Source organism: Rana temporaria, chromosome 12 (assembly GCF_905171775.1).
Source record: "Rana temporaria chromosome 12, aRanTem1.1, whole genome shotgun sequence".
In the NCBI taxonomy this organism is placed as follows: domain Eukaryota; kingdom Metazoa; phylum Chordata; class Amphibia; order Anura; family Ranidae; genus Rana; species Rana temporaria.
In genome coordinates, this window is record NC_053500.1 from 93,623,200 (window position 1) to 93,638,724 (window position 15,525).

Sequence of the window (15,525 nt, forward strand, 5' to 3'; positions counted from 1 at the left end):
ACTAGCAAACTTTGGGTACCCTTGGAGAAAACATTAGCAGGAAGGAACCTGGCGGGGGCGCCTTGGATTCCAACCCCTTTATAGGGGATTGTCGGATTATGTATCACCTCTGACAAAGACAACATTAACTATATGGGACAGAATGAATGACACAGGAAGGTTTGCCCCCCCCAATATCACGCATAATACCCCTGGGAGGGATTTCCTTGGTTTCCCCTGGGGGAGGAGAAGGGAAGTTTAGAGTCATGGGGAAGGGAGGGGAAGTTGGGGGAGGCATCAATGGTGGCATGGAAATATTGTCAGTTGAAGGATTTATTTTAGGGTTGTCCCGATAACACTTTTTTAGGACCGAGTACAAGTACCGATGCTTTTTTTCGTGTACTCGCCAATACCGAATACCGATACTTTTTTTTAAATGCAGCCACGTGTCCCCAAATGCAGCCACGTGTCCCTAAATTCAGCTACGTGTCCCTAAATTCAGCCACGTGTCCCTAAATTCAGCCACGTGTCCCCTAAGACAAAGCCAAGTCAATCCCCCCCTCCCCTGCCGACATCTAGTTACTATGCGCTGGGGTTACACAACAGCTGTCATTTGCATTTGAATAGCTGTGTGTTTCCCCGCCGCGCCGTCACGTATAGCCCCTCCCCCTTGCCCAGAAACTTTGATAGACAGGTCACCCGTCGTATCAAAGTGCCCGGGCAAGGGGGAGGGGCTATACATGACGGCGCGGCGGGGAAACACACAGCTATTCAAATGCAAATGACAGCTGTTGTGTTCCCCCAGCGCATAGTAACTAGATGTCGGCAGCGGCGGGGGGAGGGGGGGTTGACTTTGCTTTGTCTAAGGCGGCAGCAGCTCTCCTCACCCCCATACGAGGACTGCTCTGCTCCGCACTCCACCCGCACTCGGGGGGGGGGGAAAGTATTCTATCTGGCATCGGGAGTATTTGCGCGAGTACAAGTACTAGCGCAAATACTCGGTATCGGGACAACCCTAATTTATTTAATAAGTGGAAACATCAGATTAGACCAGCAAATTCCCTGACTATCTTCGAGGAGTGGTGTGTTAATCTAACAGAGCCAGGCCATATGCCATCTCGAATTTATAGCTTGGCCCTGAGTGCCCAAAGTCAGACAACTCCCTATTTCATTTGTGAATGGGAAAGGGAGCTGGGTCATAATTTTACATCAGAACAAGTTAAAAAGGTTAATGGAAACAACACATCACTCCTCAGTAAGCTCTTATATACAAGAGATGTCTTATAAGTTGTTAGCTAGGTGGTACCATAGACCGACCCAACTGGCCCAGATATATCCATTGCTGGATGCCAACTGCTGGAGGAGATGCAACCAAAGGGGTTCTTTTCTCCATTTATGGTGGTACTGTCCCAGGATTAAGAAATTTAGTGAGGAGATGACACTTAGACCTATAGCGTTCTCCCCACTACATTTTCTCTTCCATGGGATGCCATCATCTATTAAAGCGGAGGTTCACCCTAAAACAATTATATACCATTACAACCAGCATACTGCCGACATGTACAGTATGCTGTTTAATTTTTTTTTTTTGCTGTACGTACCGTTTTATACTTTTTTCTTTTTAGACTCCCGCCGGGAATAGGCGTTCCTATGAAGAGGCGTAGATGATTGACGTGCGGCTTAGGCGCGTCACGAAAATAGCCGGACTGGGACTATAGAGCGCCTGCACACAGACTAGGAGCTGACTGCGCAGGTACTTGAGAGATGATTGGCTCCGCTCTCTACAGGAAACACAAATCAGATACACTTTTAAGGCCCCTCCCTTTCCTCTGACCTTCAGTTGTTTAGAAGATCAAGTAAACCTCCACCAAAGTGCACTCGGCAGAGGAAAAACACCAAAAAAAAAAAAATAAAAAAAATAAATAAAACACACCACCATCAGGTGAAAAAAAAAATAGGGCGGGAATATAGACGCTGTCCTGGAAATACCGTTACCGGTAAGTCCAATGGGGGTTCCCCCCCCCCTCACTTTCCAGAACAGCTACTTGAGAGGATAAGCAAGATACTATACCTTAGGGAGGGACAACAGCCTGAAGCACTTTCCTACCAAAGGAAAGGTCCTGGCTGGAAAGCATCTGAACTCTTTAATGTTTGACAAATGCATGAGTGAAGGACCAGACTGCAGCTTTAGAAATTTCTTCCCATGATGCTCCTGCTCTTTCTGCCCATGATGTAGCCATGGATCTTGTTGAATGAGCCCTAATTCTAAGAGGACTACGACCCGACGCTTTGTAAGCTTCACAAAATAGGTTCCCTAATCCATCTAGCGATAGATTTTTTGGACGCTTTGGATCCCTTTTTGGGGCCACTGAACAATACTAACAGTTGGGAGGAACTCCTAAACCCACTGGATTTCTCTAAGTAAAGCAGAAGACATCTCTTTACGTTCAAAAAACTAAATCTTTCCTCTTCTGCATTTTTGGGAGAGGAACAAAAACTAGGAAGGACTACTTCCTGGGACCTATGAAAGTTAGAAGAAACTTTGGGCAAATAGAAAGGATCACTACCCTGTCCTCTAAAATCCTCAGGGAGGGATCTTTACAGGAAAGGGATTGTAGATCAGAAATCCTTCTCCCTGATGTGATAGCCAAAAGTAAGGAAATCTTCAAGGAAATAAGTTTCAGGGAGGCTTCATGCAACAGCTCAAACTGAGCCCTTGTTAGAGTATTAAGCACTAATGACAGATCCCAAGGAGGTACATGTTTGACCATCCTAGGAGCATATCTCGATCTGGCTGAAAGGAACCTCCTGACTAAAGGATCTTCAGCTAGCCTCTTATCCGAAAATACAGACAGGGCTGCAACCTGAACCCTAAGGGTGCTGACAGAAAGAACTTTCTCCACTCCCTTGTGTAACAAATCTAGAACACAGGGAGTAGAAAAAAAAAATATCTAAACCGGATTTCCTTTGCCAGGAATAAAAAAAGTTTTCCAAACTTCCCATAGATTCTTTATAGTTCCTAACTTACAGCTGTCCAGGATAGTTTGAAAAACTGTCTCTGAACACCCTTTCAACTGTAAGATGCGCCGCTCAGCCTCCAAATGGAAGAGAGGAGAACCAACTCCTCCTGGGCCACCAGGGGGCGATCAGAACCACTTCTGCCCAATCCCGAATAATTTTCCGAACTACCAGAGGTAAGAGGGGAAAAGGAGAGAAGGCATAAGCCAGAGCGAAATCTCACGGGAAGGAGAGAGCATCCGTCCCTAAGGACCCGTCTCTCTCTCCAGAGAGAAAGACGCTGGCAGTTTCCTGTTGAGACTGGAGGCAAAAAGATCCACTGCAGGAAGACCCCCATCTTGGCACAATCTCCTGGAACGTGCTTTGATGCAACTCCCAACAGCTGGAACTTACGCTCACCCTGCTTAGATAGTCCGCCAGCGTGTTCTCTGAACCTCTGATGTGGACTGCTCTGATCGAGGTGACATTGATTTCCATCCAGGGAGGGATCTGCTGTGATAGCGTTAGGAATGACTCCAAACGAGTGCCCCCTTACTTGTTCAGGTATGCCACTGTCGTGGGGATTGTCTGAAAACACCAACAGGTCTTTCAAACAGCTTCTCCTGCAGAGCCAAGAGAACTCTCCCTATAGCTAGGAGTCCTCTGAAATTTGAGGAGCGGTCTGCCTCCTCCGGCGACCAAGCTCCCTGGGCCTGCCAGCCCTGAGAATGCGCACCCCAGCCCCACAGACTGGCGTTTGTGGTAACCTTTACTGGAGCATGTTGCGCCCAGTTCTTCCCTCACTGCAGGTGTTCTCGCTGCTCCCACCAGGAGAGATTGAGATAATAATCCCTTGGACGTTGACCAAATTGATCCAGAGTATCCTTCCTATGATCCCAATGGTGTAAGAGAAACGCCTGAAGGGGTCTGGAGTGTAATTGGGCCCATGGAACTCCTGGGATGGCTGCAGTCATTAAACCTAATAACTGCATGACCCGCCAAAGTGAGGTCTGTGGAAGCAATCTGAAGGTCTGCACAGCGAGAAGTTTCAAAACTTTCTCTTCGGGAAGAAAAAAAATTCGGAGCAACCGACAAAAAGTATGTTCTGGGAGGGTACCAGACAAGACTTTCGTTGGTTGACTTTCCACCCTAGATCCCGAAAGGCCTGCAGAACCAACTGCAGATCCCAGATAAGGGATTCTTTGTCTCGGGCAAAGATCAGAAAATCGTCCAGATATGGGACAATCGATACTTTGTATCTAAAAAAAGGCCATGACTTCAGCCATGATCTTTGTAAAAATCTTGGGCGCTGCCGAGAGACCGAAAGGGAGGGCATTGAACTGCCAATGACTCACCCCGTTGTCCATGAGAATCGCAAATCTGAGGTATTTTCAGTGGTTCTGGCAGATTGGAACATGAATATAAGCGTCCTGAAGATCCAGGGTAACCATGAATACCTCTGGCCATAGTAGATTCCTCACAGAGTAAATGTTTTCCATCCGGAAACGTCTGTAGAGAATATACTTGTTCAGGACACTCAAATTGATGACCATCCGGAAGCCACCGGAGGCTTTCTGAACCAGAAAGACATGGGAATAAAATCCCCGGAATTTTTTATTTTCCAGGACAGGGGAAATTACCCCCTTCTGTTTTCCACATGGAAACTAGATTCAACATGGCTTGCCGTCTCTCTTGGTTTCTCAGCAGATGAGTAAGAAAAATCTGACTTAATGAGAGCAGAAGACCTTGCTGTAGCTTTCACAGAAGCTGCATCAGCCAAGAAGGCTACTGCTTTAGCAATGAGTGGGAGGGACTCCCTAATCCACTCTTTGGGGGTGTCCGACGAAAGGAGCTCATCCAGACGCTGAACCCATACATCTAGATTCCTAGCTACACAGGTGGATGCTACAGCTGGACCCAAGGATAAAGCTGAAGCATCCCAGGTCTTACATAGCAAAGACTCAGCCTTCCTATCCCTTTGCTCCTTCAGGACCCCCGAATCTTCAAAGGACAGGTCTGACTTTTTAGAAACCTGAGACATAGGGGCATCTAGCTTAAGACATTTAAAGAAAGTTTCTTAAATTTCAGATTGAAAAGGAAATCTTCTTTTGTGCCCTTTAGATTGGAATATTCTCCTTTCCGGATCTTTCCATTCTGACAGAATAATATCCTTAAGTGACTGGTGAAGCGGAAAACTCCTTGACTTCCACCCCCTATAAATCTCATCAAGCTCATCAATTTCCTTAGCTGGAAAAATAAACTTAGAGTTACCTGCCTTCCCCACTGATGCGGAATCCCCATCAGATGAGGATCTTGGGTTCTCCCCTTCTTCCGGATCTGAGGTATAGTGTGAATTACTGATCTCGGACTGAGGAGAAGGTCTAACTGACAGTTCTAGAGTCCTGGAACCAGAGGAAGAAGGTCCCAGACCTGCTGCCCTGTCACTGAAAGACCGGAAGGAGGCAACCACCTCCTTCATAGAAGACAATAGCTCTTTAAAAAGAGGAAGTCTCTTAACTAGCCCTAGATGGAAAACAATCTTCACAAAAAACGTTTTTTATATCCATCAGGCAGCCTGGCTCTACAGTTTCCGCATTTCTTTTTCAGCTGTCTATCCTAGAAAAAGAACAGAAAAAAGCCATAAGAAAGAAGCAGGCCCATAACAAAAAAAAGGATCCCTGCTGCATAGTTACAGACAAGGGATTACCTTAGAGGCAGTATGGAAACCAGAGGCTGCCGCTAACTCCATCCGAGCGGGTTCTCCCTCCTCAGGCCTATCTTCAAGCTCTATTGGTGAGTGGCCGAAGAGAAAAGGCTGCTGTCCCAGGCAGTATGTCCTCAGTGTACTGCGCCATAGTCCTTATGAACACGGCGCCGGAAAATGCGTCACATGACTTCCGGTGCCATCTTGCTGCGTCACCGGAAGTCCTCCGACTCCATCTTGGTACAGCGCAGAGCTGGGGAGAACCTGAAGGAAGTTGCCATTTTACCCTTGCAGGTGAGGCAAGAACCTTCAACAACAGAGAACCCTTCTGGCCAGAAACGGGGACTGAACACATCCAGGACTCAGCCACAACCAGTACTGGATGCTCACAGAGAAGGGGGTTCGCCAACCACAGTTACCAGACTAGGAAAAACAAAAAAACTGTCGGTGCTCCTGGAGGGTCTGGAAACACAAAACCACTGAAGGTCAGAGGAAAGGGAGGGGCCTTTTAAATTGTATCTGATTTGTGTTTCCTGTAGAGGGCGGAGCCAATCTCAAGTAGCTGTCCTGGAAGGTGAGGGGGGAAATATATATTATGTTATTATCATTTTCCTTTTTTTTTATTATTATTATATAGGTTGTTCACTGGGTATTATATACTTGTGCAATAGTAAACGTGGGGAGTACAATAGGTAGCACTGATCACTGGAGGAAGGGGGGAGTGATAGGGGGGGGGGAAGGGTTTAAGGGAAGTAAGGGAAATTAACAATAAATATAAAACCAACAAAGATTTTTTTTGAGATAGGTTTGTGAGTGTGTGTGTGTGTGTGTGTGTGTGTGTGTGTGGGGGGGGGGGGGGGGGGGGGGGGAGGTGGTTGGGTATGGTGGTAGTAGAGGTTTTTTTTTTTTTATGTAAAGGAGAAGATTGGGGAACCAGTATGAATCTTATGGGAAGGGGAGACTATGAGTTTCATGATGCAGTGTGTGTATTTTTATGTTGTATGTTGAAATTTGCTATAATAAAGAAAAAAAACTACGTTAGACTTACCGGTAACAGTATTTCTACGAACCTTCCAGGACGGCACCTGAGAGATGATGGCTCCTCCCTGCAGGAAACACAATCACATGACAGATTAAAAAGCCCCACCCATCCCCTTGTTCCCCAGTATGTATTAGAGTAATCCTGAACTGGTTCACAGGGGACGTAGTTCCTTATAGGTACTTACCTTTTTCCTTCACTTAGGGCGGGAAGTAGGCATGCCGTCCTGGAAGGTTCGTAGAAATACCGTTACCGGTAAGTCTAACGTAGGTTTTCTCCCATCACCTTCCAGGACGGCACCTGAGAGGATGATCAAGGAAACACAGGCCTACCTTCAGGGTGGGACCACAGCTTGTAGAACCTTTCGCCCAAAGGCTAAGTCTTGCTGTGACAACATTTCCACACAATAGTGCTTCAGGAATGTAAGATGGCTGGACCAGGTGGCCGCGCTGTGGATTTGTTCCCAGGAGGCCCCTGCTCTCTCAGCCCAGGAAGTTGCTAAGTATCTAGTAGAATGAGCTTTGATATTAGTAGGGGCTGCCACTCCCGTGCATACATAAGCCCCTGCGATAGCTTCTCTTATCCATCTTGAGACAGGCTTTTGATGCCTGCAGTCCCTTCCTGGGCCCAGCATGTAGAACTAATAGATGATTGGACCTCCTAAAGCTCTTAGTTCTCTCCAGATAAGTGAGCAGACACCTTCTTAAGTCTAGACAGTGAAATATTCTTTTTTCGGTCTTTGATTCAGAACAAAAAGACAGCAATATTATGTCTTGCGTCCTATGAAATAAGGATGCCACTTTAGGTAGATACAGGGGGTCTGCGCTAAGAGTGATCCTATCTGCCTGTACCCTCAGGAAGGGTTCTTTCATGGATAGCGCTTGCAAATCCCCTACCCTCCTGGCCGAAGTAATGGCTAACAAAAAAGTCAGCTTTAGGGTTAGAAATTTAAGTGAAACCTCTTCAATAGGTTCGAATGGGTGTATAGATAGCGCCTCTAACACCCTCGTTAAGTCCCAAGGCGGACAACTATATTTTTGGATTGGAGAAACTCTCTCGCTAACAAAAAACGTTTAATGAGGTCCTCTTTAGCCAATCTTCGATCGAGATAGACTGAGAGGGCCGCTACCTGGACCCGCAGGGTTCTAACTTTCAACCCCAGGTCTACCCCCTCTTGGAGGAAGTCCAGGATAACTGGGATAGAAGTTGAAGTGACCCGTCTATCCTTAACCCAGGAATAGAAGGTCTTCCACATTTTTGAATACATTTTCCTATTTACTGATTTTCTGCTCAGGAGTAGCGTACTAATGACCCTCTCTGAGCAGCCTTTACGCTTCAAGATCTGGCGCTCACTAACCAAGCTGCCAGCTGAAAGAATTCCGGCTTTGGATGAAGTACTGGGCCCTGCCTGAGGAGATCTGCCCTGTACGGAAGCTTTAGCGGTTCTACTACCGCCATGGACCTTAGGTTTGCAAACCAAGTTCTTCTTGGCCACCACGGGGGCTATCAGAAGAATCTGGCCGGGAGACCTGCTGAGCTTCTGAAGGGCCCGCGGAATAGGTGTCACAGGCGGGAAGGCGTAAGCCAGCCTGAAATGCCAGGTCTTGGATAGCGTATCCAGACCCTCTGACTGTAGTTCCTGGGAAATCGAGAAATACCTCTTTACCTTCCTGTTTTGCCGGTTGGCAAACAAGTCTATTTCTGGATTTCCGAAGCACTGTACCAGGGTTTGAAATACCTCCGGGTTCAGTTCCCATTCCTCCTGCTTCAACTGCTGACGGCTGAGGAAGTTTGCTTCTATATTGCTTGTCCCTTTTATGTGTATGGCTGAGATGGAGAGGACTCTCCCTTCTGCCCACTCCAAGATTTCCTTGGATAGTTCTAGTAGAGGACTGGACCTGGTCCCTCCCTGGTGACCCAAGTATGCTACCGTGGTAGCATGGTCAGAGCTTACTTGGACTTCTCTGCCCTTGAGGTCTACCTGGAAGGCTATTAGGGCTTCCCCGACCGCTCTGAGCTCCCCTGTAATTGGATGACCTGCGACCTAGTGAGCTGTCCCATTGCCCCTGAGCTTTTTTCTTTTCTAGGTGGGCACCCCACCCCCAAGAGCTGGCATCCGTGGTAATCTTCACTGAATTCCACTGAGCCCATGGTCGCCCTTCTTTCAGGTTTTGGTGAAAAGTCCACCACTCCAGGGAAGCCAGGACCTGGGGGGTGAGCATAATTTTTTGGTCCAGGGACTCTGTCTGTCCCAAGAGGACAGGAAAAAGAAATGAAGTGTCCTGGCGTGAAGGCCCAGATTACCGCTGGTATGCTTGCAGACATGAGACCTAAAACTCTCAGAACATCTCTTCTGGAGAGCCATGGATTTTTTATTAGGTCCCCTGCTGCTGAGGCCAGTTTTGCCACTTTGTCTTCTGGCAAGAAGAGCCTCTGGTGTCCACTATGTATCCCAGAAAGGCCTTGACCTGTTCTGGTTGGAGGGAGGATTTTTCTGTGTTTATTATCCACCCTAGATTCTTCAGGACTGACACTGCTTTGTTGGCATCCTTCGTGACCTGGATGGCCGACTGACCTGAGATCAGCAAATCGTCCAGATAGGGTATAAGAGATATACCCTGAAGGTGCAGAAAAGCCACTGATTCCGCTAGGATTTTTGTAAATATCCTTGGGCTGGAAGTTAGCCCGAACGGGAGTGCCCTGAACTGCCAATGGAGGGTTTCCCCTTCCATCACTATAGCAAACCTTAGGAAAGCCTTATGATCTACGTGAATCGGCACATGAAGGTAGGCATCTTTGAGATCTAGAGTCACCAAGAAGGCCTCTTTCATGAGGTTCTTCCTTACCGAATAGATACTTTCCATAGTAAACTTTTTGTATGTCAGAAACTTGTTCAGGTTTCTTAAGTTTACTATTAGACTGTATTTTCCAGACGGCTTGCGGACTACAAATACGTGGGAATAGAATCCCTGGTACGGTTGATCTTTCGGTACTGGTACTATAACTAGCTGTTCGGCTAGCTCCTGTATCCCTTCCAAAAGAGCAGATCTTTTTAGGGTCTCCCTGGGAAGATGTGTGAGGGTGATCATAGAGGGGGGTGTTGCCAAGAATTCTAGACGGTAGCCTTCTCGAACAATTTGGGAAATGCAAGGGCTCTTCGACATCTTTACCCACTGGAGGTAAGAACTGGGACAGCCGACCCCCCCCCCACTCTGATCTTGGCGTCACTTAGACTGTTTGTCGCTGACTTTAGGAGAAGGGAAAAGCAAGTTGTTCTTTTTATTCCCTTTACCAAAGTTCCAACGCCTGAAGGGTTCCTTTTTGTTTTTATGTTTAGCTTGCCCCTGGGGGCCTTGAAAAGTCTTCCTGAAACCATCTGTTTTAGGTTTAACCGGAAACGTTTTGCCTTTTTCTGATGACCTCGCCAGGACATCATCTAGGCATTTTCCAAACAGAAGAGAACCCTGAAAGGGGATACCACACAGTTTTCCTTTAGATGTCGCATCCCCCTCCCAGGCCTTGATCCAGATAGCTCTCCTAGCTGAGTTAACCAAGGCTGCTGTTTTTGCTGATGCTTTTGCAGATTCAATTGCTGCATCCGCTAGGTAGGCAATAGCCTTCCTGATGACTGTTAGGGACTCTACCACCTCCTCAGCGTCCGAGTTCTGAGCCAGATGCTCGGTGAGTGTTTCCACCCAGATATCAGTGTTCCTGGCTACACATGTTGCTGCTAAGGCTGGACTTAGGGCTGCTGAATTAGCTTCCCAAGCCTTCCTAAGGAGAGATTCTGCTTTGCCGTCCATCAAGTCTGATACTTCCTGCATCCTCAAAGGAGAGATCAGACAACTTTGTGACTTGCGACAAAGCCGCATCAAGTCTAGGAAGCTTAAAAAAGACTTCCTCGTCCTCCTGGGAAAAGGGAAACCTTCTTTTCCAGGTCTTTTGTTTGACAATTCTTCTTTCAGGATCTCTCCATTCCTGTAGGACTAATTCCTTAAGGGACTGGTGTAGGGGGAATACCCTAGACTGGGTGTCACCTAAACCCCTATAAAAACTTTATCCTGTACCGAGGTTGGTTTAGGGGTCTCAGGAATTTCCTCTGTGGCATAAATGGCCTGGAGGAGACTCTCAAGGTCTTCTACAGCAAAGAGGTGTCTCCTAAGAAGTAAGTCTTCCTGAGACTGACTAGCTGAGTCTCCGTCTGCCTCCCCTGAGCTGTGTCTAGACCTGGTCAGACTTGCTATGTCACTTTCTTCATCCTCTGCCTGACCCCGAGGGGGTATAGGCGAGGTGTGAAGAATGCACTTGGACCCTTACCGAATAAACTTTCTTGGGAAGAAGTGCCCTCCCTGGGGGTAAGTTCCTCTATCAGTTTGTACTGACTGCCCAGCTGCCTCTCGGAAAGCTTTAACTATTGCTAGCATTTCCGATTGCATAGAGGCAAGAAAACTTTTCATCATTGTTGCAGCCTCCTTTCCTGCCAAATTATTTATACATTTGTAGCAGAGGGGTTTAGTATAGGATTTAGGGAGTTTTTCCTTACAACTCCCACACTTCTTAGAGGAACTATGCCCTGTAGCAGCAGGAGACTGACCAGAGGCCTCCTGGGCTCCGCTGGAGGATTCTGAAAAGACATGAAATGCACAACCATTACTCTGTCTTCCCCCTAAGACTGCTGGTTTGTACTGGGGAGGAAGGAAGCAGGCAAGAGGGGGGCCAGATCCTGCTCTTGGCCGGTCCCTAGAAGTCGGGAACTCTCGCTGCTACCTTCCTCCCTTTCCAGGGGGATAAGTACTCACCGACCTGGATCTGCCAGCAGTCGCATCCATCTTCCCATCCTCTTCCATGATGCGGGTTGACTGGGTCTTGGCTGCCGGAACCTCCGAACAGGCTTTCCTTAAGCCGACCCTCCGCCGCCAACGCTGCTCTCCACGCTGCCTCGATGCTTCCTGGTTGCGCCGCCGGGAACCGCCCCTTCCTGTGACGCGGTTCCTGCTTCTTCTCAGAACGAGGCTTGGAGCGCAGCGTTCTGCCCGGGAAGGAGAGAGCGATTTGAAATGGCGGCAGTTTACAGCAATCAGCGATGGGGCGACCTGCCAGTTGGACCAAAAGGTCTACAGGTTAGTTCAGCCCTCCCCGGCCTCCCTAGAACCTGTCTCACAGGGGTACCTTCGACCCTCCCCGGTCTCTAGGTTTTTGGAAAAAAACAAACATGTCGCTGTGTTGGAGAAACACAATCAATACTGGGGAACAAGGGGATGGGTGGGGCTTTTTAATGTGTCATGTGATTGTGTTTCCTGCAGGGAGGAGCCATCATCTCTCAGGTGCCGTCCTGGAAGGTGATGGGAGAAATACTAATTATAAAACAATTTAAAAAAAATAAAACACAACGAAGCTTCATTCACATCTGTGCGTTTCCTTGCATTTCAGAAATGCGCTGCGACAAAAATCACAGTAAAAACATGCACCAAGCTCCAAAAAAATATATTCTGAAGCTTCTTTGGGGCGATTGTTGTGTGTAGGGCAGCCCATTCAGGTGGATGGGCTGCCCTATGCGTGATGAGTGAAAACGCTCAAAAACCCCTCACCACCTCGCTAATAAAAAAAGACGCATATGGGAATGAGGCTTTACAGCTGAGTGTTCCACAATGCAGGGATGGGAATGTGGCTTTACAGCTGAGTGTTTCTGTCCACTCCCTTCTATGTACTTGTATAAAGATGGCCATACACCAAGCCATCCGATTGTGTATTTAGTGATCACGATTGATTGATTAATTGCATTTCATTTAAAAAACATGCAGCTGGGAGTGGGTGGGTGTGTGCTAATAAGGTCAGCTGGTCAACTTATTCCTGTGTCATAACCCATAGTCTGACTAGGAAGACAAGGACAAGGATGTAGAATTAATGGAAAGTGTTGATTTTTTTGCAAAAAAAAAAAAAAGTACATCAATGCTATATTGGTACATAGTGGAGCTTGAATTTAAAGGAGGAACTTAACCTTCAAAGCAGAGTTTTACTCATGTTTATTAACCACTTGCCTACCGGCCATATTTATGACATCCACAGATTGGATCTCCCATCCTGGGTCTGCGTCATATGACGTCCTAGGCTTCCTGTCTGTCTAGGGGGCGCACGCACGCGCAGGACCCGGTGTGCATGCCCGGCGGCCGGGATGTCCGCCGGGCACCCGCGATTGTAAACACACAGATCCACGGTCCTGTCAGGTGAGGAGACCGATGTGTGTGTTCCAAGTACAGAGGAACACACATCCGTCTCCTCCCCTTGTGAGTCTCCTCCCCCTACAGTTAGAATTGCACACTAGGAAACATATTAACCCCTTCAGCGCGCCCTGGTATTAAAGTGGTTGTAAACCCTCCTGGGTGAGTTGCACCTACAAATAAGCCTAGATTAAGGCTTACCTGTAGGGGTTTGCAACATCTCCTAAACCTACACGGTTTAGGAAATATTTGCCAAAAAGAGTACACCGATGTCTACGGCACATGTGCGCCGTAGACATCGGCGCAGGCGCACTGTAAATGCCGTTTTTAATAACAGATAATGCGGTCTTTTACAGCTCCCGTGTGCATGCGCGGAGTGACGTCATCGCCGCTCCGGCCAATCACAGCGCCGATACCCAGAAGTAACCTCCGGGAGAGATGGCTACGGGTGGGTGGGAGACGAGGACAGCATCGGGGGCTTCGATCTAAGGTAAGTAATGCATAATGAGTTAGTATGCTGGTCATACTAGCTCATTATGCCTTTGTCTTGTAGTTTTTTTTTAATGGGTTTACAACCACTTTAACCCCTTCCCTGCCGGTCACATTTATACAGTAATAAGTGCAGTTTTATAGCACTAATCGCTGTATAAATGTGAATGGTCCCAAAAATGTGTCAAAAGTGTCTCATATGTGTGTCGCAATTAAAAAAAAAAAAAAAAAAAAAAAAGTCGCAGATCGCCGCCATTCCTAGTAAAAAAAATAATAATAAATTAAAATGCTATAAAACTAGCCCCTATTGTGTAGACACTATAACGTTTGCACAAACCAAATATACACTTATTGCATTTTTTTTATACCAAAAATATGTAGAGGAAGACATATCAGCTTAAACGGAGGAAAACGTTTTTTTTTTTATAGTTATTTTGGGGATATTATAGCAAAAGGTAAAAAAACATATCAAAATTGTCGCTGTATTTTTGTTTATAGCGCAAAAAATGAAAACCGCAGAGGTAATCAAATACCACCAAAAGAAAGCTCTATTTGTGAAAAAAAAAAAAAAAAAAAAAAAAATGCATAATGGTCCCGGTCTTAAGTGGTTAAAGCAGAAGTTTTCCACTATTGTGATAAGGAGATCCATGAACAGAACAAAATAAGTATAAGGCGAGACCTAGGTCTTCAATTTGTATTTATTTTTTCCCCCTCACTGAACTAAACAGATCCATGTTAGGTCTTTGGGCAGGCATTCCATTAAGGGTTCATTCACACATACAGAAAAACTGCTGCATTCGGATGCAGATAGTTTTGTACAGATTTAAACAGTACTAATCAATGAGCCTATACACACTGCTACATCTACATACAAAAATGTGAGTAGCTCATACATACAAAGACGTCAGTACTTTAGGCACGTATTTTACGCAGGAGCGTCTAGCTCTACTAGCAAAAACCTTTCAGGCAGAAAATACGAGTATGCCACATGAATGAGCCCCAAGTCTAAAAAACATAAAAACGGACTCAGACTTTTTCTCTTTTTCAGACCTGGAAATAATTAGACTTCATACACCTATAGAGTGGTGCGACTTGGGTTGTGCTCCATGCTTTAAAAAAAGAAAAGAATGCAGTCGCTGCTGACATCCCCATCCCCATACGCCACAGCCCCCAGTCACAGTGCAATGTAAGCCCTACACACAACCGCATCACTCACCATCTTGATTCCCGCGTACCAGTCTTCTTCTACCCAAAACTGAAACTAACAACCTTTCCCAGCAGCGACACGCCTACCACAAGCTGATAGGCACCGCCACCAACCGGTTTAGCGCCGATTCGTTTAGGGACCTGTCGTTCATAGGTGATTGGTCGAGCCTACAAAAGGAGGCGGCAGAAAATGAAATACGCGCAGTCATAGAGAGCCGCGGTGGTTGCTGGTTATAGGAAGGACGTACGGAAGGCCCTAGCGCGTTATGAGATAATGGTGAAGTGCGGCGGAAATGACGTTACGATGGGGGTGGCAAGTGAAAAGATAACCTAAGCCTTCATTTACACCTGAGCCTACCAATTTTGACAATTTATACTTTATTTATTTTTTTTTTAAGCTTTGTGAGAGGGTTTTTTGCTACCAAGCTTTAAAGAGGAAGTAAACCCTAATGGGTGTTACTTCCTCTTTGTTTCCGTGCAAAGGTAAAGCATAATGGGCTACTATGCATTGCATAGTAGCCCATTATGTGACACTTAGACCCCATTCACATCTGAGCGACAGCCGCGTTCGCGTGTAGCGGCGTATTTTGCCGCGAGTACAAAACTTTCACTTTTTTTTTTTTTTTTTCTCAGTCTTCCCATTGCTGTCAATGGGAAAACACCTATGTCGCCTGAAAAAAAGGGTCCGGGACTTTTTTCAGGTGACAGGCGTTCGGCGTCTATGAGATGTGAACCATCTCCATAGACAGCAATGGGAATTCTCCCCTCGAGCGACAGAAGCGTCCGGCGTTGGGCGTTTTGTCGCTCAGGTGTGAATGCAGCCTTACCTGCAGGAGAAGCCCACAATGTCCCAGTGTTCCTCGTGAGTAGCAAGCGTCCATTTTTCACCCTTC

The 15,525-nt window shown here is 46.7% G+C and overlaps 1 protein-coding gene across 1 annotated transcript in view; it reads right to left on the minus strand.

Moving 5' to 3' along the window:
• Nucleotides 1–14,809, minus strand: part of PSMB3 (proteasome 20S subunit beta 3) — a 169,707-nt gene extending 154,898 nt beyond the window's left edge. Inside the window, 1 exon segment of the mRNA XM_040329694.1 lies at nucleotides 14,643–14,809. Within this exon segment, the coding sequence (XP_040185628.1) occupies nucleotides 14,643–14,645 (3 nt within the window). The 5' untranslated portion in view covers nucleotides 14,646–14,809.
• Nucleotides 14,810–15,525: the final 716 nt, after the last annotated feature.